This window comes from Lupinus angustifolius, chromosome LG08, assembly GCF_001865875.1.
Source record: "Lupinus angustifolius cultivar Tanjil chromosome LG08, LupAngTanjil_v1.0, whole genome shotgun sequence".
Lineage (NCBI taxonomy): Eukaryota > Viridiplantae > Streptophyta > Magnoliopsida > Fabales > Fabaceae > Lupinus > Lupinus angustifolius.
The window spans coordinates 6,513,748-6,535,477 of NC_032016.1; the positions used below are offsets into that span (position 1 = coordinate 6,513,748).

General features: G+C 32.7%; 4 protein-coding genes across 7 annotated transcripts; 2 read left to right on the plus strand and 2 right to left on the minus strand.

The window, feature by feature from the left end:
- Positions 175–17,629, minus strand: LOC109354377 (60S ribosomal protein L22-3-like). 3 transcript variants are annotated; one of them, XM_019596844.1, is made up of 3 exons: positions 17,625–17,629; positions 1,281–1,526; positions 175–516 (listed from the first exon to the last, which is right to left on the minus strand). In XM_019596844.1, the coding sequence occupies exons 2-3, from the start codon at positions 1,499–1,501 to the stop codon at positions 372–374; spliced, it is 366 nt and encodes a 121-aa protein (XP_019452389.1). In that variant the 5' UTR covers positions 1,502–1,526; positions 17,625–17,629; the 3' UTR covers positions 175–371. The 3 variants fall into 3 exon arrangements, with proteins under 3 accessions (XP_019452389.1, XP_019452388.1, XP_019452387.1); XM_019596843.1 differs by lacking the exon at positions 17,625–17,629 and adding an exon at positions 3,658–3,662; XM_019596842.1 differs by lacking the exon at positions 17,625–17,629 and having other exon boundaries at positions 1,281–1,545.
- On the plus strand, positions 2,619–10,115 carry LOC109354374 (diphosphomevalonate decarboxylase MVD2, peroxisomal-like). The gene is made up of 10 exons (XM_019596838.1): positions 2,619–3,020; positions 4,233–4,431; positions 5,458–5,521; positions 5,634–5,697; positions 5,783–5,863; positions 7,346–7,432; positions 7,623–7,780; positions 7,894–7,942; positions 9,419–9,540; positions 9,635–10,115. The coding sequence occupies exons 1-10, from the start codon at positions 2,805–2,807 to the stop codon at positions 9,855–9,857; spliced, it is 1,263 nt and encodes a 420-aa protein (XP_019452383.1). The 5' UTR covers positions 2,619–2,804; the 3' UTR covers positions 9,858–10,115.
- On the plus strand, positions 12,139–18,822 carry LOC109354376 (ACT domain-containing protein ACR12-like). 2 transcript variants are annotated; one of them, XM_019596840.1, is made up of 10 exons: positions 12,139–12,387; positions 13,188–13,242; positions 13,985–14,107; positions 15,192–15,286; positions 16,549–16,633; positions 16,829–16,888; positions 17,851–17,906; positions 18,054–18,159; positions 18,233–18,301; positions 18,533–18,822. In XM_019596840.1, exons 1-10 carry the CDS (start codon positions 12,248–12,250, stop codon positions 18,593–18,595), a joined length of 852 nt encoding a protein of 283 aa, XP_019452385.1. In that variant the 5' UTR covers positions 12,139–12,247; the 3' UTR covers positions 18,596–18,822. The 2 variants fall into 2 exon arrangements, with proteins under 2 accessions (XP_019452385.1, XP_019452386.1); XM_019596841.1 differs by having other exon boundaries at positions 12,270–12,387; positions 13,188–13,246.
- LOC109354375 lies at positions 19,535–20,849 on the minus strand. Its single transcript, XM_019596839.1, has one exon. The coding sequence runs from the start codon at positions 20,713–20,715 to the stop codon at positions 19,819–19,821; it is 897 nt and encodes a 298-aa protein (XP_019452384.1). The 5' UTR covers positions 20,716–20,849; the 3' UTR covers positions 19,535–19,818.

Here is a 21,730-nt window from a genome sequence, read left to right on the forward strand (position 1 = left end):
AGATAGATGGACTAATAGGCTTAATACTTAAGTTCTTGGTCAAAATATAATGTCAAACTCACTTATATGTTTCTTTCACTTAATTGGATGATAAATATTTTGTAAATACATTGATAAGTGGTTACCAATTGCAACAGTAAACTGTTACAAAAAAAAGATGGCTAGACCAACATATAAGTTGCACTAAATGCATCTGAAATTTGATGACTGCCACTCCAATAATCATTAAAAACTTTCATAAGGGTATAAATTGGTTCCGAAACAAACACAGAAATGTCAAAACCAGTAACAAATTCATAAAAAAAACATAGATAAAAAGGTCCAAATAAACACGCCTAATGGAAAACTCGTCATTAAAGAGAATTAGAACTTTAGTCTTCCTCTTCAGCCTCATTCTCTGCAATGTTGAAGTATCTCAACTCATAGACATTTCTGTCCTTGTTGGAAGCAATAACCCGAAGCCAATCCCTAACGTTGTGCTTCTTCAAGTACTTCTTGGTCAAGTATTTCAGATACCTGACAAAGGTGATGATTACAAAAAAGTGAATTATTGAAGGAAATCAAAATACTTGGGCATACACAGAAAAATAAGGTAAACAGCAACCAAGCATTTTTACATATGGAACCGGCTACATAGAACAAACCCCACCACAATGTCACATCATAAATCACATCTATAGAACCAATAGAATTAATGTAACAAATTAAATGTTAATGGAAACTATGGATTTCAACAAATGAGTCGAACAAAACCAGTGCAAATATCATCGCAATATGAATTTCGCATAAAAATAAGCAGCAAATACTACCCCACAGTTCAGTTACTGCTTCTGAATACACTGTCTGTTTCATCTCCCATTTGCAATAGTACATAAAGATTTATTCACACAATCCATCAATTAACTGTTCGAAAGCCATTTAGGAGGCAAGTAGCGTTCACATTAAACAAAAGAAACTATTTTTATAATGAAATCATGCACTATTTTCACTATAACAGCATAGGAAACCATACAGAAGATAACGAAATCTGCAAACACCCATATATAAACATTGTTTTCACTTTGAAAAATTAAGCAACTAAATAATATAAGTGTACAACAAAATGAAGCATATTCCACAATTAATCTCATACACCTTAGCCATTCTCGCAGTACGAAATAACTCAGAAACATATAAATTGTTTTAGTATAAAGCCCTAAAGATCTGAAAAAACCATTTGCTGATAAAAAAACATAAAAACAGAAGCAACAAAAACAGTTTAAAGATTGAAAATGGATTACCTTTTGGAGAAGTTAGAATCAGAGGTGACAGTGATCTTAGTCTTGTCACGAGTAACGGTAACAGAGTCACCAAGTGCACCAGCTTTGCCACCAACCTTGATCCTTTCCTGAAGAAACTTCTCAAGGGAAGCGATGTCCATGATCTTGTCCTCCACCGGCTTGGCGCATTCAATCACGAAGGTCGCTCCCTTCTTCTTCCCCTTCACTGCAACACGAGACATTTTCGCCGATTCTCTCTCTACCACACTGCCTCAATCACTGGTTGTGAGAGCACAAACACTGAACTGCTATAAAAATTAGGGTTTCTATCTTTTAGGGTTTCCACCTTTTAAACGCAAATACTCATGCCGTTTTACTCATTTGTCGCTGGCTTAATGGTGGTATCTTTGGGCCAGCCCGTGGATTTTTTATGGGCTTCTTTCTGTTTTTGTTTTTTTGTTTTTTTCTTAATCATGTCACCTAACCATACAAATCAAGCTTTCGTAAAATAATTAGACAAATTTTAATTGATTAGAGGATTAGACAATGGATCTAGGCGAGGTTGATGAAAAATATGATACCATAGTTCTAATTTATTTATAACATTTTCGGCTAGTCCTCGAACTTAGGAATGACTTTCAGATTTTAGGTATCCTAGAACTCATATCACCTGACTTAAAATTTGTCACATATCATTTAAATTGATCTTTTTGTTACTTAGTGTTGTCCGTCTGTTATATATAATATAATTAAATTATATAATTTTATATTTAGTATATAAATCGAGTTTGAATATTAGTGTATTGTATTTAGTGAACATGGTCCCTAGCCTAGTATTTAAAATTGGATAAAACCAAAATTAGTTAAAGTGAATTTATCTTCTTAGTTCGGGTTGTGTTCCAGCTAACATAAGTTTATAATATTCTATTGTCCTACTAAAACTAATCAAAACATACAAAATTTTATTAACTTCCCTATTCTCAAACTTAATATGTTTAATTAAACCGGAGAAAAACTCAACCATACCTAATCTAACACTATTTCAAACCTAAAAATGATCCTATTAATGTACTGAAAATATATTCTGGTTAAATAGGTAATGTTTAATAAATTAACAAAATTATTGACTAATAATTGTAACATAATGTAAAATATAAGTTTATAAATCACAAATAACTTTACTTAACTTATTAATTTAGAGTTAAAGAAAAAATGCTCCATAACAATGGAAGAAAAGTTGTTGACTTGCTTTGGACAAAATAAACTAATTAACAATATCAAACACACTATGCACCAAATCAAATAAACTAAATACATTATTTTTTATGGGTGGTTCTTTGATAGAAGAAAAAAATAAAAGAGATGAATAAATAGTTATAAAGATGATGAAATTTATTATTGGAAGGCAAAATAAGACAAATTCAACCCAAGAATGAGATTTGTTTCATCTAATTTGCTATATAATAGCACCTGCTACGTAAAAAACTGCTCCTCCATTTCCCTGATTCACTTGAATTCTAATTGATCATTGTTTTTGTATTGAAAATGGCGAATGAATCTCAAAAGTGGGTGCTAATGGTGACAGCTCAGACACCAACCAACATTGCTGTGATCAAGTATTGGGGTAAGAGGGATGAAACCCTAATTTTACCCGTTAACGATAGTATCAGTGTTACTCTTGATCCCAATCATCTTTGCACTACAACCACCGTTGCTGTTAGCCCCACCTTCCAACAAGATCGAATGTGGCTTAATGGCAAGGTAAATTTTTAATTTTTATTTGCCCTTTGTTTTATGTTTAGATTTAAATTTGACTAATATTTTGTTCATAGATTTGAATGTGAAATGGGCTTCAGGGAATGAACACTTTCATTTACACTTGTTGGAAATTGGTTTTTTTTGTTTATGGAACACTATTTAACGGATGAAGAAGTGATGCAGGGGTTCTGTTTGTTTAGGATTTTTTTCTTATAATGATAAAATAAATTTTTCTTTAAGAAATCACTTCTGACATTTATATGCTTCTTTTGGTTTGACATCTATCAGAAATCACTTCGGACAAAACGGCTAAAATTGGGTGATTGTTTTATCTGTTTATGCTAAATTTAGCTATAAAATTGGGAGAACCTGATTTTATCATGGTTCTTACAAAAGGTTTATGCTATAATCACTTGTGGTATGTTTGTATTGTTTGGGATTTACTAAAAGTGTTTAGAAGATAAAACAGCTGAAATTCAGCTACTAGAACAATCTGAATATTTTTGCTCCTTACAAAAAGTTTATGCCAAAATCATTTGTGGAGAGCCACATTTTTAAGCCTAAACAAACAGTCCCTTAAACAACAATGCTAATCTCGTACACTTAAACACATGTCATCTCACGCATGCATAAGTTTTACCACCGTGTTATAACCAGTCCTCCTTGTTTTTTACACATCAACACTTTGATTCTGCCTTGTCAACAGATTTTGGAATAATGTAAATGGGAACGATCATTTTCCAATTAATATTTAGTTAGTCTTAGGGAGATGTAATGGTGCTTGATGAGTAGGTATCGTGTGACTTATCAAGTATTTATTGAATGTTGGTTTCATCATAAATGTTTTAATTCTTTGCTAAATATAATTAGCCGCCAATGAAATGTTGGACAACTTACTCAGGGCACCATTTTAGGAAAAGATAGGTAATGGAGTAATGCCCACATTTGCATATTGTTATTTACTTATCTTGTCTGTGTGGTGACCGGTAACTGATATCACATGTCCACTTTTTTTTATTATCAACAATGAAATCTTTATTAATCAAGAGATAAAGAAATTAGGAATGTCCACTGCTTGCTTGTTACTTTCACACTCATAAAGAAAGTGGCTACTATGCAGCTTTTGGACCTACCAAGCTTCTGGCATGGATAATTTTTTTTTTTTTGCTTTCTATTTTTTTTATTCATGGAATTTGGTTTTGCTGGTTAGTGTAGGAAATTTCTCTTTCTGGGGGCAGGTTCCAGAGCTGTTTAAGGGAGATCCGCGGCCGTGCTTGTGATGTTGAGGATAAGAAGAAGGGTATTAAGATCACGAAGGAGGATTGGGGCAAATTGCATTTACACATTGCTTCATACAACAACTTCCCTACTGCAGCTGGACTGGCTTCTTCGGCAGCTGGTTTTGCCTGTCTTGGTAATACACATTTGATCTTGATTTATTATTTGAACTTTCATTCAATAGTTGTTACAACAGTGTAAGTTGCATTAGTGGTCACTTGCCAAGATTTGTACAGTTCTCAAGTTCTATCAAAATAATTTACTCCTCAATTTTATATAAATGGTCACTTATCCACAGTTAGATCTTAATATGGATTTCAATGGTTACTCCATCGAATCTGGTGGCAAATGGTTGGACTGCTCTAGCAGGTTTAATATCTAAACCAAACAGGGCACTGAATTGGGTGATTGTTTACCTGATTTGTCCAATTCGGTTTCTAATATCTAGGTTTAAACACATCAAAATCCTTTTGCAAGTTTATTTACCTTTCTATCAGGGTAGGGGCTTTCTATGGGAAGGGAATAAAACTTCTTTAGGATTGCATGAGACAAGAAATAGGTTCAGCTGTTCGGGGATTTGTGAAGAGGATCCATTATAGTGCGTCGTCAAGACTAAGACAAAGAATGATGAAAACAAAAAGAGAGGAAAGAAAAACAGCATTTCAACTTTGACAAGAAAAAGCAAATTGATAGAATTCCAATAGATACTGAAGTCAGGAAGTAATTGATTTCAATTGCATCATATAGCAGCCATAATCGAAGCACTAAGTAAATTATTATGAAGTGGTCTATGCAGATTATTTCAATAGATTTAATTAATTAATTCCTAACTCTATTTTCCTGCACAGACTTATCTAATTAACGTTGTATGTTTTATGTTCTGGGTTGGTATTCATAGAGGGCCAATCTTTTCTTTATTCAACCTTTTTAACACAGTATCTAACTTTATATTCTTTATGGTGTTATGTGCAGATGTTCAAATTTTAGTTTTGATAGAATATAAGGCTTGGTTTTTGTTGTATCAGTATAATGTAATTTCAATCTGATTTCCATGCTTTCTAATTTGAATGAACAAGATTCTTAATTTTATGTTAGGCTTAAACTTAATATTAGTTACTGTATGTGCAAACTCACAATAACTTCTATGTCTTCTGTTTTGCAGTTTATGCCCTTGGGAAGCTAATGAATGTCAAAGAAGATGAAAGCCAGCTATCTGCTATTGCAAGGTATTTCTTTTATTTTTTACTTTAAATTTTCAAGCTGTTGCAGCTTGGTTTGGGCTCATTATATTTTCAATCAATATGTTGTGGCAATTATGGAAATTGTGTTTATATGCAGGCAAGGATCAGGTAGTGCTTGTCGTAGCTTATACGGGGGATTTGTGAAGTGGATCATGGGGAAAGTAAGTTGTGTTCTATTTTATATTTTATACTGCATAATGTTATTTTAGTTTCTCTTTGTAACTTATGATCTTTCGATATATGTAGGAGGATAATGGAAGTGATAGTCTTGCGGTTCAACTTGCTGATGAAAAGCACTGGGATGATCTTGTTATTGTAATTGCTGTGGTATGACCCTATTTTGGTCTTCATTTAATTGTATGGATGAATTTACGGGTTGAGTTTTGACTTCTAATTTAAAAAAGGGCGGCCCATTGGACAAGCCTCCCACCTAGTGGGGTCCGAAGATTGTAAATGTATGTAGTCTTACCCTCTCAAGTAAAGAGATTGTTTCCAAGATTTGAACTCATGACTTCCAGGTTACAAGTCAAACAACCTTATGTTGTGCCGAGGCTGACCCTCGGTTTTAACTTTTTATTTATTTCAGTAAAAATGGTCTGTCTTAACTATTTCTCATAGTAAAGGGCTAAAGCCCATAGTTTGTGGTTATCAGTTTTCAATCCCTTTATTTCCATTTTTTGTAGCCAGGTTATTTTATCTTATAATTCACTAATTGGCTGAGATAATTTGTATTCAATATAAATGAACTTTGAATTTGACTCTCACTAAATGTTTGTTTCTTATTCATTGTTTATCTTATTGAAACATTGCTATTTTAATTTCTCACTTTACGCCCCTGATAATATTAACTGGCCTCTGTGTTTTCTTCAGATTATTGAATTCCATTTCTACAAAATCCATTGCCTTTTTTCCCGCTATAAGATCTTTACTGATATCATTTTCCCATAGCATGTATGGTTAAATTTCTGCAACATTTGTATAACAATTTAATATGTATGCACGGACAGTGTAAGTGTTTTTTTTTATAATGTCAGCGTATCATTCATCTTTCATATGTTAATCATCATTAACTTTAAACAAAAATAATACAAATGAACGGTGAATAATGTATTGACGGACCGACCGTGTAAACATTTTTACACAAATTGTGCATAGATATTAAACTCTTTAATTTAAGTGTTTGCCTTAAATTTTTTATTTTTTATTTCCGGATGTTGTTAAAGTTTGTCTACTGAAATTATTCAACATTGCATAATAGTTTAAATGCTTTGTTATTATTTGAGTGCACTTTATATCATATCAATTGCTTTCAAAATTTTGCTTGTAATATTCAATTAGCCTATATATATATATATATATATATCTGCTATCTAATTGTAAAATATACTAGATTTATTTAGTGATATTGCAGCGGAAGCTCAGCAATTTGTTTCGTGGTGTGCTGAATTTTGAAGAGATTGCTAAACCATCATTGCCACCTTTCCAACTTTGCTGTCACTTCTGCTCCCCCACACATAGCATTTTTTCACACAAAGCATTATACCACCACTACTTTCATTCCTCTCTTGTGCTTCAGATAGTAAAGGGTTTGATCCTTAAGTTGTAGAATGTGCTGACGTTAATTAACCACTGCACATGATTTTAATATTTTCCACATCTTAGATTTTTTTAAATTTGTGGTCTAAGCATTGTTATTAACCTTCTCGATGAGATATTTCCGTTCATCTTAGCACCAAGGATCTGCCCTATTGTATTATCTCATATGCCATACTTTTTTCTCAATATTCACATCTTATTATTTACTTCTAGGTTAGTTCACGACAGAAGGAAACTAGCAGCACCTCAGGAATGTGTGAAACAGTCGAAACAAGTTTGCTTTTACAACATAGAGCAAAGGTATGGAAATTATTTTATGTTGTTTCTCTATTGATTTTAAAGTTTGAATGCTGAAACTAGTTAATCATTATAATTATGAACACAACTTTTGTGGGCTGTTCTTTGGCCATAGTTATAGAAAGAACTACTGCATAGAAATTTATTTTGGATTAATTTTCCCCTTGTCATTTTCTTATTTCAACTACAATAGGAGGTAGTGCCAAAGCGGATACTACAAATGGAAGAAGTCATTAGAAATCGTGATTTTGCATCATTTTCTCGATTGACCTGTGCGGATAGCAATCAATTTCATGCAGTCTGCCTGGATACGTCTCCCCCTATATTTTACATGAACGATACATCCCATAGGTAGATTTTTATTATTTTGCTAGTTGATTTGTTACTATCATGTCTATGTGATCAGATCACAGGTGTGCAGAGTTCTTTTTTAATTTATTATCAATGGTTCTGCTTCATTTCAGGATAATCAGCATCGTTGAAAAATGGAATCGTTCAGAAGAAGATCCCCAGGTTTGAACTACTTTCTTTGTCATATCATATAATGTCTTAAAAGGGTCAAATTCTGCAAAGTTCTTGGTTACCAATCACAGACAATTCTAAAATTAAAAGAAGTTTGTTTATAGTGTTATGATAACCAAATCTTTCCTTATTAATCTTCTTATTATTTTCATGTTCAAATATTGCAAACTAATTTGTTGGCTTTCTTTCATTGGATCATGTACGGGAATGAATGTTGGGATATAAGATCCCAACAAGAGAATAAATTGAATGTAGTAGAGATGAGAGTGATGGATGAGTGGATACAGTAGGCAAGAGCGGATTAGTAATGAAAACACAAGTGAAAGTTGGGTAGCACCTATTATCGAAAAGATGGTAAATATCACCTTGGGTGATATAAGCATGTGTGGAAGAGACCTGTAGAAGCTCCATTAAAGAGAGTAGGTCAGATGAATCATGAATGGTAGTCCAATTACTAAAGGAATTTTTTATTAAAACACAAGAGTACCAATGGTACACTTACAAAACAAAGAACAACTGTAACAACCACCCTACAACGCATCACAAAACCTCAGTACTAAACAGTAACACCACCACCCGGCCTAACAATTAAACATCCCAGCCCCAACCTCTCTTTCTACAATTGCTGCATGCCTACCCACCTCCACCAGAAACCTCCTAATGATTAAGAATTCGTTAATTCAGTACCAGTTCTGATACAAAAACCAGCAAAGAATACATAAATGCAGACATCCCTATCTTCCACAAATATATTGAAACTTCACTAGTAGTAAGTAGATAAACATAATTTTGGATGCTCTAGCCATTCATATAGAGACATTGTGGCTTTCTTGCACTCACTCCTCATCCATTGCCAAGATCTAAGTTTAATCTTTCCCACCGTGTCAGCAATATTCATCACAACACCATTTAAAATTACCTGGTTTCTAGCTATCCAAATTTACGTTAAACAAATAATAGAAAATAACTTCTCCCTGCCTTTGCCGCTCCCTGGTAAGTGATGTTGAAGAAAGTCAGATCCACCATCCACAGGAAGGACCGAATCCATACTAAGCCAAGCAATATTCATCACAGCTGTTGTTGTTTCATTGGATTGTTTCCCATGTACTTTCAGAAAGTGTTTATCCACAAGTTTCATATACAGTAGAGTCATCGGAGAACAGTTCTGATTCTTCTTTTTAGAGTTACAGAATAGCTTATTTACATTATCACACTAGTAATAACCAAGATTGTCTTCTAAAGCATGCTTCTTTTTTTTATTTAATAATAAAAACAACAACCAAGCCTTAATCCCAAAGAACAACATAAACTGTACATGGGTGCAAGCCTACATGCACTTACCTAAGCCTTTCAAATGTGTTATGAGAAACAGTTCAAATATGAAGGGACCCTATATTCACTGAGCTCTTAAAAAATGAAATTTTCATAGGTATCTATTTGAATGTTAATGATAGTTTTGACTTGCAGGTAGCGTATACATTTGATGCGGGGCCAAATGCTGTCCTAATTGCACGTAATAGGAAAGCTGCTGCCCTTTTGATTCAGAGGCTGCTTTACTACTTCCCTCCAAGTTCCGATGATCTCGACAGGTACTTTTAAGTTTTGCAAGTTGCCTGCATACTATTCTAACATTTTCATTAATCCCATGAATTTCTGAGTTACCTGCAAAACTCTCCCCTTCAGTTACATTATTGGCGACAAGTCAATTGCAAAAGATGCTGGGATCAATGGAATAGCGGACGTAGAAGCTCTGTTGCCACCACCAGAAGTTAAGGACAACATTCCATCTCAGAAATACACAGGTGATGTCAGTTACTTCATATGTACCAGACCTGGAAGGGGACCCGTTTTGCTTTCCGATGAAAGTCAGGCTCTTCTCAACGGCGAAAATGGACTACCCAAATGAGTTGATAGGAAGTACTCCAATGGTTTGATCTAATTCTTCATCAGGCTTAATCAACAGGCTTTATTAGCCTCAAATATTTTTACTTGTAGACCCTTTGGCTGTGGTAACCATGGCATGATTATTTGTTCTATGACTGCTGTTCAAGTTAGTGTTGTTTATGTATCTGTTATTCTTGTTTTCAAATCTACTTAGGCTGTTTCCTCTTAGAAAACAAGAGTCAAATTCCATTTCTATATTGCACAAAGCACCTTCAATTCACTCTAGCTTGCAAGTTAAATAACATGGATGATTAACCATAAATGTAGATGTAACCATTAAATAATCTATTAACAATTCAAAGCAAAAGATTTACCACAAGTTTATCTATCTTTAAGTTGATGTGGGAAAATAGTTAATATGATCAATAGTTTTTTTGTTGAGGTGGAAATGAGTCGAGTCAAATCCATTTGGGCTAATTTGATTCATTAAATTAAAGATTAAGTTAGGTTACTGGTCAACTTAATGCGAAATAATTTTTCAGCTCAACATTGACTTAGTTAAAGTTTACAGACTTTCGAGCATGTTAACAAGTTAAAATTTATATTGTTTATGGAATAATGATCATTAGTATATATATATATATACATAAATTTATAATTTATATACATGTATAAAGAAAATTAGCCATTTTAATTGATTTTTATCCAAATATTAATTTTAACCTATATAAATGTTTTCATATGTCCACGTATTAATATATAATTGAGTTAACTTGACTTAACCCAAGTTCCAATTAAGTTAAATAATAAGTCTAATTTCGAATGTCGAATTAGTTCAGTTTTATTATATTTTGCTAAATATCAATTAATACTGGGTGGAATATTATCTATTAGGGGTGAGTAGGATCCGACCTTACCCGTTCACCAAGTATGCCCGATCATGATCATGCTCGGATAGGGTTGGGTCTTATCGAGTTTAGGGCCAATTTCGAGTTCAAAGATTAGACTGGTCAATATTTAAGACAATCACTTATCATATTTGTATTTGTCTCTTATCACTTATGATGATACCAATTTCCGTCCCATGATCACTTATCATATTTGTATTTGTCTCTATTCAAATGTGTACAAAGTAATGTCACATTTTTTGTTGAAAATATTATTCATTCTCTAATTTTTTCATCATATATATATATATACATATATCATTTTATATGACAAATTACATATTCATAATAATAAATAATATTGAGAAAATTTTATCTAAAATAAATATGCATTATATTTAACTGGGTATTAGGTTGAGTTCGGATTTAAATGTTAATTTGTTGATATTTAGGGTTGAGTTATATTCGGATCTATGATCGAATAATAATAAGCCTTAACCCGTTCCAACTCGGTCATGTTCACCCCTATTATCTACAGCAACAAACCCTACATCTCACTGAAAGTGTATTTAAATAATTTCTACTCGCTATCAATAGTATTCTTGTCTTCTTGATACATGCAATGGTCGTTGCTTGAAGCTTCCAATCAATCAGACCACAATAAATTATATTTAATTTGTTTTTGTATAATTAATGATATCCTTCTATCTTATGAATAAGAAATTGATTTCAGGAAGGATGATTGTCCTTTACAAAATATGGTGCTCATAAAAATCAAAATTTTAACCTTTTGATTAATATAAGGATCTAATAAAATCTTTCACTACTGAACCATCATCTTCTTGATAATTAAGTAGATTCAATACGTGACTTCTTAAAACTCAATTAGAAATAAGTGATTCATCACAGCAACTAACCATGATTATGTATACTTAAAGAGTCACCAGACTCGTCATAATCCTGATAAGCTCCAAATTTTGTTTGAAAAAAACAATCATTATTATTTTCTACCTTAGTGAATGAGTGAATTACAAATCATTTGAATTGAAAAATCCTCAAATAATTGAGACGTAGAAGGTAAGATTATGTATTAATATTATTAAGGATTTAATAATGTTTTTTACGCTATCATTAAATTATTCATTATTTATATCTTAATCATTATTGACTCTCAAACAACAAACAAAAGTAATACAAGTCAATAATAAATAATGTGTTAACAATGTAAAAAAATTTACACTGTTGCACATAGATTTTAATCTCTAATATTAATTAACAAAAAAAATGGTAAGAGCATGATAGGAAGGTGATTGTCCTATAGTCTATAGAGTTGGTGATGAGATTTTATAATCAAACGTCACTATCATTTTAGCATAATGAGATAGCAAAAGTCACAGTTATCTGATTTGTCTGTTTTCAGTATCAGTTACAATGACAATAATAATAACACAATAGTTCTTTCATTTCCATTTTCACAACAAAGAGCATTCTCATTCTCATTCTCATTCTCACAGATCCATCCATCATGGCTCTCACTAAGGCTTTCATCGCTTCTCCATCATTCACCGTTCAATTTCATGATCATCTTCATCTTCATCTTCTTCCCTCTCCTCCCTCCAACGCATTCTTTCCTTTCCAACGCTCTCTCTCTCTATCCACACATAAGTATGCTCCTTTCTCTTCTTTCTTTTTTTATATTTATTTATAAATTATATTTATTAGATTAAGAGGGTGAGTTTTGGGGCACTAAGGGTGAATTTCTTGAAACTAAGGGTAGAACTATGACAACTCAGGCCAGATCTTAACCGGGCCCAGACTTCTCACAAACTCTATTTAACGTACTTATTACAAAATGGCATTGAAAATGTTAGATTTGTTATATATTTATATTAACTATTTTATATAACATATATATAGTAATAAAAATATATAAATCTTTAGCATTGAAAATGTTAGATTTGTTAATTGGGCCATTAGCCTCTTGAAAGACAAACTTATTAGCTTATTTAAAAGTCTATTGACCTATTTAAATATCATAGATTATACTACTTTTAAATAGGCTAAGAGGGCAGACCAGTCTTTTAAATAAGTCAGCCTAGGTCTCCAAAAAAAAAAACTTAAATGGACAAACAGGTAAGACTTAAGCTGCAATATATTTAAGCAGGCCCGCCTAGCTTGTTTAAGCCAACGTCAGCCTGTTTCCACCCTTAATTGTGACACGAAGATTACGATTTCAAATTCTGGAAACAATATACTCACTTCTTGCGAGATAGCATCTAACCTCCCATATACCACCAGGCGAGATTTTCAGATTAGATTAGAACCCTTTATAACTAACTTTTTCTTTTATTTTGGCCCCTTATGTTGATTGAGCTTCTTATGTAATATTACTGTTCTGCCTTTTTGTCAAGACTATTTGATTTTCAATCTTCTTTAATTTTGTTTCTCTTGAAATGCCTGTACAGGAGTGTTCTATATGCCTCTGCTTATGATGTGAATGCAGTCGATTCAGGTTCCTTGGTCAGTCCTATGATTCTTAATTCTTACCACAAATATCATCATTCTTCACTCTACTATTTGTTTAATGATATTATCAAGTTGAGAATTTCAGTGATAAACAATGTTGTAGAAATTTATGTCAACAACTAATAATACAACAAGTCTTTATCCCACTAGGTGGGGTCGGCTACAATGCAACTAATAATGATGAGTATTTGTCTCTCAAATGAGCTAGGACACAAGTGGAGGCTATTAGTATGATGTTTTAAGAAGTTCTTGCATTCAAAAAAATGGAGGTAAAAACAAAAAAAATATAAATAGAAGAAGATCAAAGGATTGAAAGAAAGAAATAAAAGAGAAGGTGAAAAGAAAAACTTAGTAGGTATCAATATCTAATTAGTTCTACCTATACCTTACCTACTATCGGTTTTGAAACAATGTCGCCAAAAGGAGTCTTCACCACAAATCAGGACTTTTGCTACTTCTCATAGTTGTTAAAGTAAAAATAAAAATGACGAAATATTAGTGATTCCACTATAATCCATAATTCCATCAGATCTGCAACTCATGTGTATTTTACAAGTCAATCTTTTATTATTTTCACCTTATGTGTGAACGTGAGTAAGTTTGTGATGATCTAAGTGTCAAGCATCTGAGCTTTCTTAATAATTCCTTACATTACCTTCTGGATTTTGTAGATGGGTATACCATGATATAATGTACATTTATTTTGTGGCACTTGATTGTTTAATTCTTACTGCAGAAATCCCGTGACAATCCTGATACCGTTCCCATGCCAATGGTTCTGATAGATCAAGACTCAGATTCTGAAGCAACAAGTGTGCAGCTCAGCTTTGGTGATCGCCTTGGAGCTCTTATTGATACGGTGATGTGACTATTGGAAACTTAATTGTGCTCTCTTTGTGTATTCACAAAGGGACATCCTTACTTATAATCTTATACTGTGATTTGTTATTCAAGGAATTCCCTTGCTATCTAATAGTTGGATAAGATTTATCTAATTTATAACTCTGTCTATGTTGTGTTTTGTTGCCAATATTTACATACCCTGCCTCAAATCTGTATAAAAAAGGAGGATTGTGTGTTTGGCATATTACAACCAACATAAAAAAATTCAAATCGTTATGACATGGATCAGAGATACTTCTATCATTATGGGTTAGCAGCACTAAAAGTAATGGTCTAAGAACTAATCCTCTCGATTGTTAGTGTTTCTAAATGTATTATTAAGCTTCATCATTGTAAGGATAGCCTTGCCACTTTGTTAGTTGTGTTGTTTGGACTTTAATAATGATCCCTAGGTTTGACTCTGTTCAATAGGAAGTGATGTTAGTCTTAGAAAATAGTCTCTTTATGTTGGTCCTAAGTTTTTTACCTTAAATAGAGTTTCTTTTTTTTGTTGGTACAAATAGAGAAGAGTTTCTTTGTAATACATTAAATTGGTTTTACTCTGGTATAAATAGAGTTTCTTTGTAATACATCTTGATTTCTTTAAAAATAAGCACTTATGGTAGAGCACATATACATTGATGATAGCTTTATTTTGTCTATGCAGTGTCTTTCTTCTCCCTTCTCTTATGCTCCTTCTCAACCAAATGCCAGGGCTCCCCTGGGAAAACAAGCCCCATCGTCCTTAAATTCACCTGACAACTAGAGACCAGTCTATATAATCCTGATGGTTTACCTTATTTAGAGAAAGAAGAAAAAAGAATTATCTTGAATGTTTTTTTAAAAGGTGGAATTATCTTGAATGTTGGAAGGTTGACAATAAAAATCTTGTTTGAGATTTTGTTGTAAGAGAGCATGTTTGGGTACTAGATTACTGCTATTGCTATGTGACAAAGGGGTATCAATTATATCAGATTTTATTATAGATTGGAGATCATCTCTATCTACGTCATTTATAAGTATTATTAATAACAAACTTTTGTTTGTTCATACCAAGACAGATGAATGCACTAAAAGATCTGGGGTTGGATGTTTCGAAGGGAACTGTGTCCACGGAGGGGTCAGTTAAGAAAACGAAATTTTTTATTACGCAATCGTAAGTCTTTTTCATCCAACTTTTTAACATTTTTTCTACTGAATGATGTTTTCGGTGGCAAGTACAAACAGAGAACTGAATTTTTTGTTTGTTTTAGATGTTATGAAAGGGTTATTACTTATTAACATTAACATCACTGTTTACATATCAGATATTGTAGAGTAGTTCCTTCCATTTCCCACTTATGATTACTCTGTGACAGTGAAGAGAAATATTTATTTGATAATATTTTTCTTTATTTACATTTTACTTCGGATATATGACTATTTTGGGACTCCGAAGTTATACATGTCATTATTGGTTCTCTAATGTCAACTTATACCATCAAATTGGTCCTTAAAGTGACATCAGTTTGGTTTCTGAAAGGAAAAACTGATCTCAATTAATTATCATTCAATGCCAGTTTGATGTTTATGATAAATGGAGGACCAATGTGTTTTTGGGTGTATTTTAGGAGGATCAAAATGGCAATGTTCTCTTTTATGCTTATGTTTGAACTTTTAGTAGTCATTTTTCTCCCTAGTCTCAAAAATGATGAAATTGACTTCTCATGGTTTAGCAGTTAGCACCTACCACAATTGCATCAAATTTGTTCCTTAAGGATGCTGACCGTAAATATTTATCCATCCGTAGTTTTCGAATCAGTCTGGAGTTAACCCTTTTTTATGTAGTCATGTGTCATAAAGTTTTCAATTTTAGAATGTTTATTGTATGCAGTGCAGAGAAGTGCACAAACATACACTGCATCTGTAAGGACGAACTTATTTTGTCTAAGGTTATATCTGTTGCAGAAGCTTGAATTATACTAGGATAACAGTAGCCTTGAGACCAGTAGCCTTCAACTTCCAATTTTCAACTACTTTGTTATATGGCTAAAAGAGCCTTTGGTTCCTTCTCTCAAGCACACATTAAGAATGAACTTGTCAGTGTTTCCGCATGCTTGTGATTTGTGAACCTACCCCCATATCTGATCAGTCCACAGAATTTTTGAATTTTATATTCATGATTAAGTTTTCTGCTTGTATCTCTTGCTGGAAATAGACATAGTGAGTTGTTACTCTCTTTTTTTCTCTGACCAACTGTTCAATGAATTTTAAGAAATATTTGCACTACTTTTTTCTCTTAGGTAATGTTTCACAGCATCTCGATTCTCGAACATCTGAAAACTACAATCTCGCTGATCATTAATTGTATTTAGTCTATTTTGTTTCATTGATACATTTTGGCATTAAAATATTTATTTGATTATCATATTGTCACAGAAACACTGGGCGTAAAGTTGAAGATCCTGATATGCTAGAGAGAATTCGACTTACAATTATTAACAATCTGTTGAAATATCACCCTGTAAGTATGTGTGATAGATACTTTCCTCTGAATTTCTTATATGATGTATTTACATATGAGAGAGAATACCTTTAAAAGTTGTAATTAATTTCTAATGAAGGCAACTTTTCCTTGTTACCTTTTGCCAATATATTTTTCTTAATTTGCTCTTAGTTTTCAGTTTGTCGTATCACCACTATTATATGATTGGTGTAGGAGTCCAGTGAAAAACTAGCTATGGGTGAGGTGTTTGGTATAAAGGCTCCAGAGAAAAAGGTAAATAGTACTCTTCTATTTCTTCCTTTTTTTTTTTTGTTTCCTACATATAATGTACGTCACTGCTTTTGGTGCTATTTACAACTTATGGTGCCTCTTGCAAGTACTTGTGGAAAGGTTTCCTGATTTATTTGGTAGTCCATAATTTTGTATACCTGGCTGAACTTTTTTGCCTCAAGCTTTGTTACAACATATTTGATTCATTCATATATCCTCGTAAGCAAATCACTACTTCGGTTGATGGTTTTGCCAATCTTGCATTGTAAATAAAATAATTAGAACTTTGTTTTCTATTCAGGTAGCAGACAATGTTTTTCACCTTTTCTCATTTAAATATTTGATAACTGTTTTGTTAAAGTAAAACTTTTGGGATCTGCCTCCACATTTTGACCACCTAGAAACTGAACTTTGTGCAAGAACAATTATGCATGTTCCTGGTGTATACATGTTTATTTCTATTCAAAGAAGATAATGTCCACATTAGAAAAAAAGTTTTGCTGCTGTCATCTGATAACCAAATATAAGTTTGCATTAGATGATAAAAAGAAAATTATACGTCTTTTTATATTACGATAATGAAATGTTGTATATATGCAGTCTTGACTCTTGACTTCTGAGATTGCATAACTACTATGGTGTTCTGTATGCTTTTATGTCTTTAACTATTACTGGACATTATTCCTAAGTGAACTAAATTTGGAGTGCTTTACTGATATGCTGGCATGTAATGTTATACAAGCAACACTTCCTTGGTCCTGTGGACTTGCAGATCTGGTTCCAATGTTGATTTTTAGTGCTTCAGCTTTCTCTTGCTGTTAGCATGTTGGACTAATACTAAAAGATGCCTGGTTCTACCAGATTTTACATGCTGCAATTACTCAATTCATTGAAATGCTTTTATGGGTCCAATGGTTAGTCCCAGTCATGCAAATATCAACTTCATTATTCTTGTTTTTTTGCAGCGTAATGTGGATATTGTAACTCGTATACAAGTTAAGGAAGATGGGCCCAAGAAGAGGTTTGCATCTTATAATTTATGGATTATAATCCTTTCGTGAGCTATTTGTTACCTACATTGTTAGGACACCATATAATTTGCACAATTAGCAACCCAATATACAATCCCTACTTGTCTTCTAATGCGTTTGAATCCAATATTTATCAGCTTGCTGTACATAGAGACAGCAGATAGGCCAGGATTGCTAGTTGAAATCATTAAAGTCATTGCAGATGTGAACATCGATGTTGAATCGGCTGAGATTGAAACAGAAGTATCTTCCTCTCTGTCTCTGTCTATCGCTTCCTCATTTACTCTGAAGTAACTCTACCTACTTTTTCTCTCAGGGTTTGATTGCTAAGGACAAGTTTCATGTCAGTTATGGTGGAGCTGCATTAAACAGATCAATGTCTCAGGTAACCTTTGCGTTCAAAACAAATACAGAATTCAAGGCCCAAAAATATGTAGTCTTGGTCTGTTGCTTCGCTGGTATCTGAGGCTGTAGATAGTTTTCCTAGATGATGCCTTAGAAGCTAGAACTAATTAAATTACGTGTTTTATTAAGTTAACTTGCCTTCTATCTAAAGAAGTTATTCTGCTGAATTTAATTGAACAACAATCTCTGTTTTGTAACTTTGAATGAGCAGGTTTTGGTAAACTGTCTGCGTTACTACCTCCGGATGCCAGAGACAGATATTGATAGTTACTGAAGGATACATGGAGAGACCAACCAACTTTACTTGTAAAATAAGCCAATGTAATTGCTCTTGTACCTAATCGCCATTAATCCGGTAGCTTTTCTGCTACTTAGTTACTTGTGGAATGAATACTTGCCATCAATGATGGTCTTAGTTGCTTATGGAATGAATACTTGGCACTCAATGATCTTCCTTAAAGCTAGATGTGAAAGTGAAAATATCATGATGATCTTAAATTTCAAAATTTGTCTCATTTCCTCCAAAGGTTTTTAGATGGATTTCAATATACTTCATGTTTCACAAAACACTTCAATCATCTACCCCCACTGTTCTACATTAGCTACCTAACATATATTTGACAAGCAGAATTATTTCAATTCATCCATAATGATTAAGTGCATGTTTGGTATACATAATTTAAGAACCAATCATTTTTAAAGCTCTTCTAGGAGATTTTTTTTATCGTGTATTGTTTTGAACACAAAATAAACTATTTCAGCAACGCTAAAATTTCAATGTTGATATGTTCGTGTCCTCACCTAGCACAAAAAAATAGCATTAGTTATACAAAAGATTGTTCTTTTCCCGAATAAAAGAGGAACAATTGAATAGAAATGAAAGAGCTCTATTGTCTGCACTTAGATTTTAAACTTTTTATTTGAAATTGTGTTTATCCATCTTCATCTCTCATTTATTTTTATTTTTCTTTATATAATCACAATTAAAAATTACAAATAAATAAATAAATAAAGGGATAACAAATGATGATCCTCTTTTGTATTAGGTGATAATTCTTCCTCTCATTTCACCACCATTGGAACTAAGATTTAGCTCTTAATCTCTCTTACAGTAACACATTATTTTAATATAATACATGCCAGACACACATGTATATAATAATTTTCCTTATGTAAAAGGACTGGAGAACAATCTTTTGTACATTAATCAATCAAATAAGAACAAACAGAAGATATTAAAATGAAATTTCGGTCGAGCTATGAACTATTGAGATTTATATTGACAAATATGTTTTCTTACAGTGTGTAATATAGCTTATATACTATATGGTTGAGAGAATATCTTGTAACTTCTCAGACTAAAACTTGTTTCCCATATATGTTACATCGTGGAAGTCTTGTGCTAGGAGAACACACCAATAATTCAAAGATAATATATGCACTTATCATAAATAGAATCGAAGTGATTTTTTAGTACCATAATTTTCACAAAGTGCTTCAAGTTTTCTGTTGCATGCTATCCATTTGGTATTGAGATTCAATGTCATTATTTGGACCATCTTCACAGTATTGTTCTTCCTTCCTCAGGGGAACATATTCCACTTTTTCACCATATTTTGTACCTAGAATCAAGTATAAAGACATTGCAAAAATAGTGACTATTATCAACAACCAACTAAATTCAATATTCACAAGAGATATAGCACGATGAAGTGACTCTTCATCACTACATCTTATCACATATTGACCTTCCTTATGGTGCAAGAAACAACCTTTAGCTTCATACCCTGGTGTCCAAAGCATGAAACCCATAACCATAAGCCACACACCTTGGAATATTATGCTAACAGAACGCACAAAACTGACCAAAAAACTCTTAGGCAAACCAATTCCCATAAGGGTTGTAACCAAACAAATAAGCACCAAAAGTTGCAATAACAAGTGGTATTGGCCTTCTGGTCCCATGTGATCTGCTGAGTGAAGGTGTATAAGAAGAAGTTGTTGTGCAAAAGCTATGCCTCCAAGCAAGTGAGTTAGCCCATGTTGAAGTTTTTTAGTCCCTTTTTCTCTGTCAAGAACTATGGCAAATGTGGCATAGACCAAGAAGGTTAAAGCCATCGAGGAGTGTTCAAAGTTATGAAGATGGTTTGAGGGAATGGTTCCATCAGGGTCAAATGGTTGGTGATGAACAGGTGAGATGAAAAGCTCCATGGCTATGAAGATTATGCAAATTGCTATGATGAAGTAGAGTTCTATGTATTTGGATTTTCTTGTGGGAAACCATAGGGTTGATGTGTAGGAATTGGAACAAAGTGCATGAAGCTTGATGTGGTTGAAGAGATGCCATAAGCCAACTATAAAGAAGCCAAAACCCAAAAGTTCATGTCCCTCCATAGTGCCAACAAGAGAAAAAGTTTTAAGGTTGGAATTTTAGCTCAATAATAATCAAATTCCAATGAAATAAGAATGAATCAAATCTTTTAGAGTTATTGTGTTAACAAAAGAAAAGGAATGAATGAATTGTAGCTCACAAAGACATACACCCTCTACTATTTCATTACTCCAAAGTCCAAAATGAATGAGATATTTTATAGAGTTATTTTGTTTCCAAATGCAAATGTTGGTTGGTAAGTGTGACATACTTTGGGACAACAGATTTTTGTTCCGGTTGTGATGTCAAGTGACAAGGCCTCAACCCACATTTCATAAGTTAAGAAAAGGTTGGTGTGATGAGTGTGTGACAAGGCAAAATGATTGGCATTCTACGTTAAGAAAGAAACAGGAAGGGACGATCAAATTTAAGCAGACAATGTGCCTTTTTGTAAAAGGATATTTCTAGGTAATAGCCATAATTATAATAGAATCAATGTTTGGGATATGAATTCTATACACTAAATCTATAATTAGTCTACCTTTTTCTTTCTTCAACTGTTTATGGACACTTTTCCTATGCTGAATGTGTTTCTGAATTTATTTAAATGACATTAACTTATAAGTATAATATCTATATATTTTTAGTATAAAGATTTATACATATTCATTGTATTATCTATTATTTACTTAAATAATTTTCTTGAATAATCAACAATGATTAAATACAAATAGTGAGTGATACAGTAGAAATATGTAAAATTCATATATTATTGATCTAGACATTTGTTTCTCATAATTTATAACTTAAAATGACATTAATTTATAGAAAGTTACTTCTACACCACTTCAACAAAATATTAAAAGAAGACTTCATATTCTTTAAGGAATTAAATTACGTTAACTTTTTTCTTTTCAACCAATAAATGATTTAATTAAGCTTTATCACCTTATAATTAATTGTAGGATTTTCCACCTTATAATTAATTGTAGGATTTTTCCACCTTATTGCACTGTAGACACTTTCTTTCAAGACAAA

What these genes read in the sequence shown, in the direction of transcription:
- LOC109354375 (XM_019596839.1), bottom strand. Translation starts at nt 20,715, where the DNA reads ATGGAGGGACATGAACTTTTGGGTTTTGGCTTCTTTATAGTTGGCTTA.
- LOC109354374 (XM_019596838.1), top strand. Translation starts at nt 2,805, where the DNA reads ATGGCGAATGAATCTCAAAAGTGGGTGCTAATGGTGACAGCTCAGACA. An exon ending in GTTCAGAAGAAGATCCCCAG is followed by an intron (nt 7,943 to 9,418) that starts GTTTGAACTACT and finishes TTTGACTTGCAG; the next exon opens with GTAGCGTATACATTTGATGC. An exon ending in AGTTCCGATGATCTCGACAG is followed by an intron (nt 9,541 to 9,634) that starts GTACTTTTAAGT and finishes TCTCCCCTTCAG; the next exon opens with TTACATTATTGGCGACAAGT.
- LOC109354376 (XM_019596840.1), top strand. Translation starts at nt 12,248, where the DNA reads ATGGCTCTCACTAAGGCTTTCATCGCTTCTCCATCATTCACCGTTCAA. An exon ending in AAATTTTTTATTACGCAATC is followed by an intron (nt 15,287 to 16,548) that starts GTAAGTCTTTTT and finishes ATATTGTCACAG; the next exon opens with AAACACTGGGCGTAAAGTTG. An exon ending in ATCTGTTGAAATATCACCCT is followed by an intron (nt 16,634 to 16,828) that starts GTAAGTATGTGT and finishes TGATTGGTGTAG; the next exon opens with GAGTCCAGTGAAAAACTAGC.
- LOC109354377 (XM_019596844.1), bottom strand. Translation starts at nt 1,501, where the DNA reads ATGTCTCGTGTTGCAGTGAAGGGGAAGAAGAAGGGAGCGACCTTCGTG. An exon ending in GATTCTAACTTCTCCAAAAG is followed by an intron (nt 517 to 1,280) that starts GTAATCCATTTT and finishes CACCTTTGTCAG; the next exon opens with GTATCTGAAATACTTGACCA.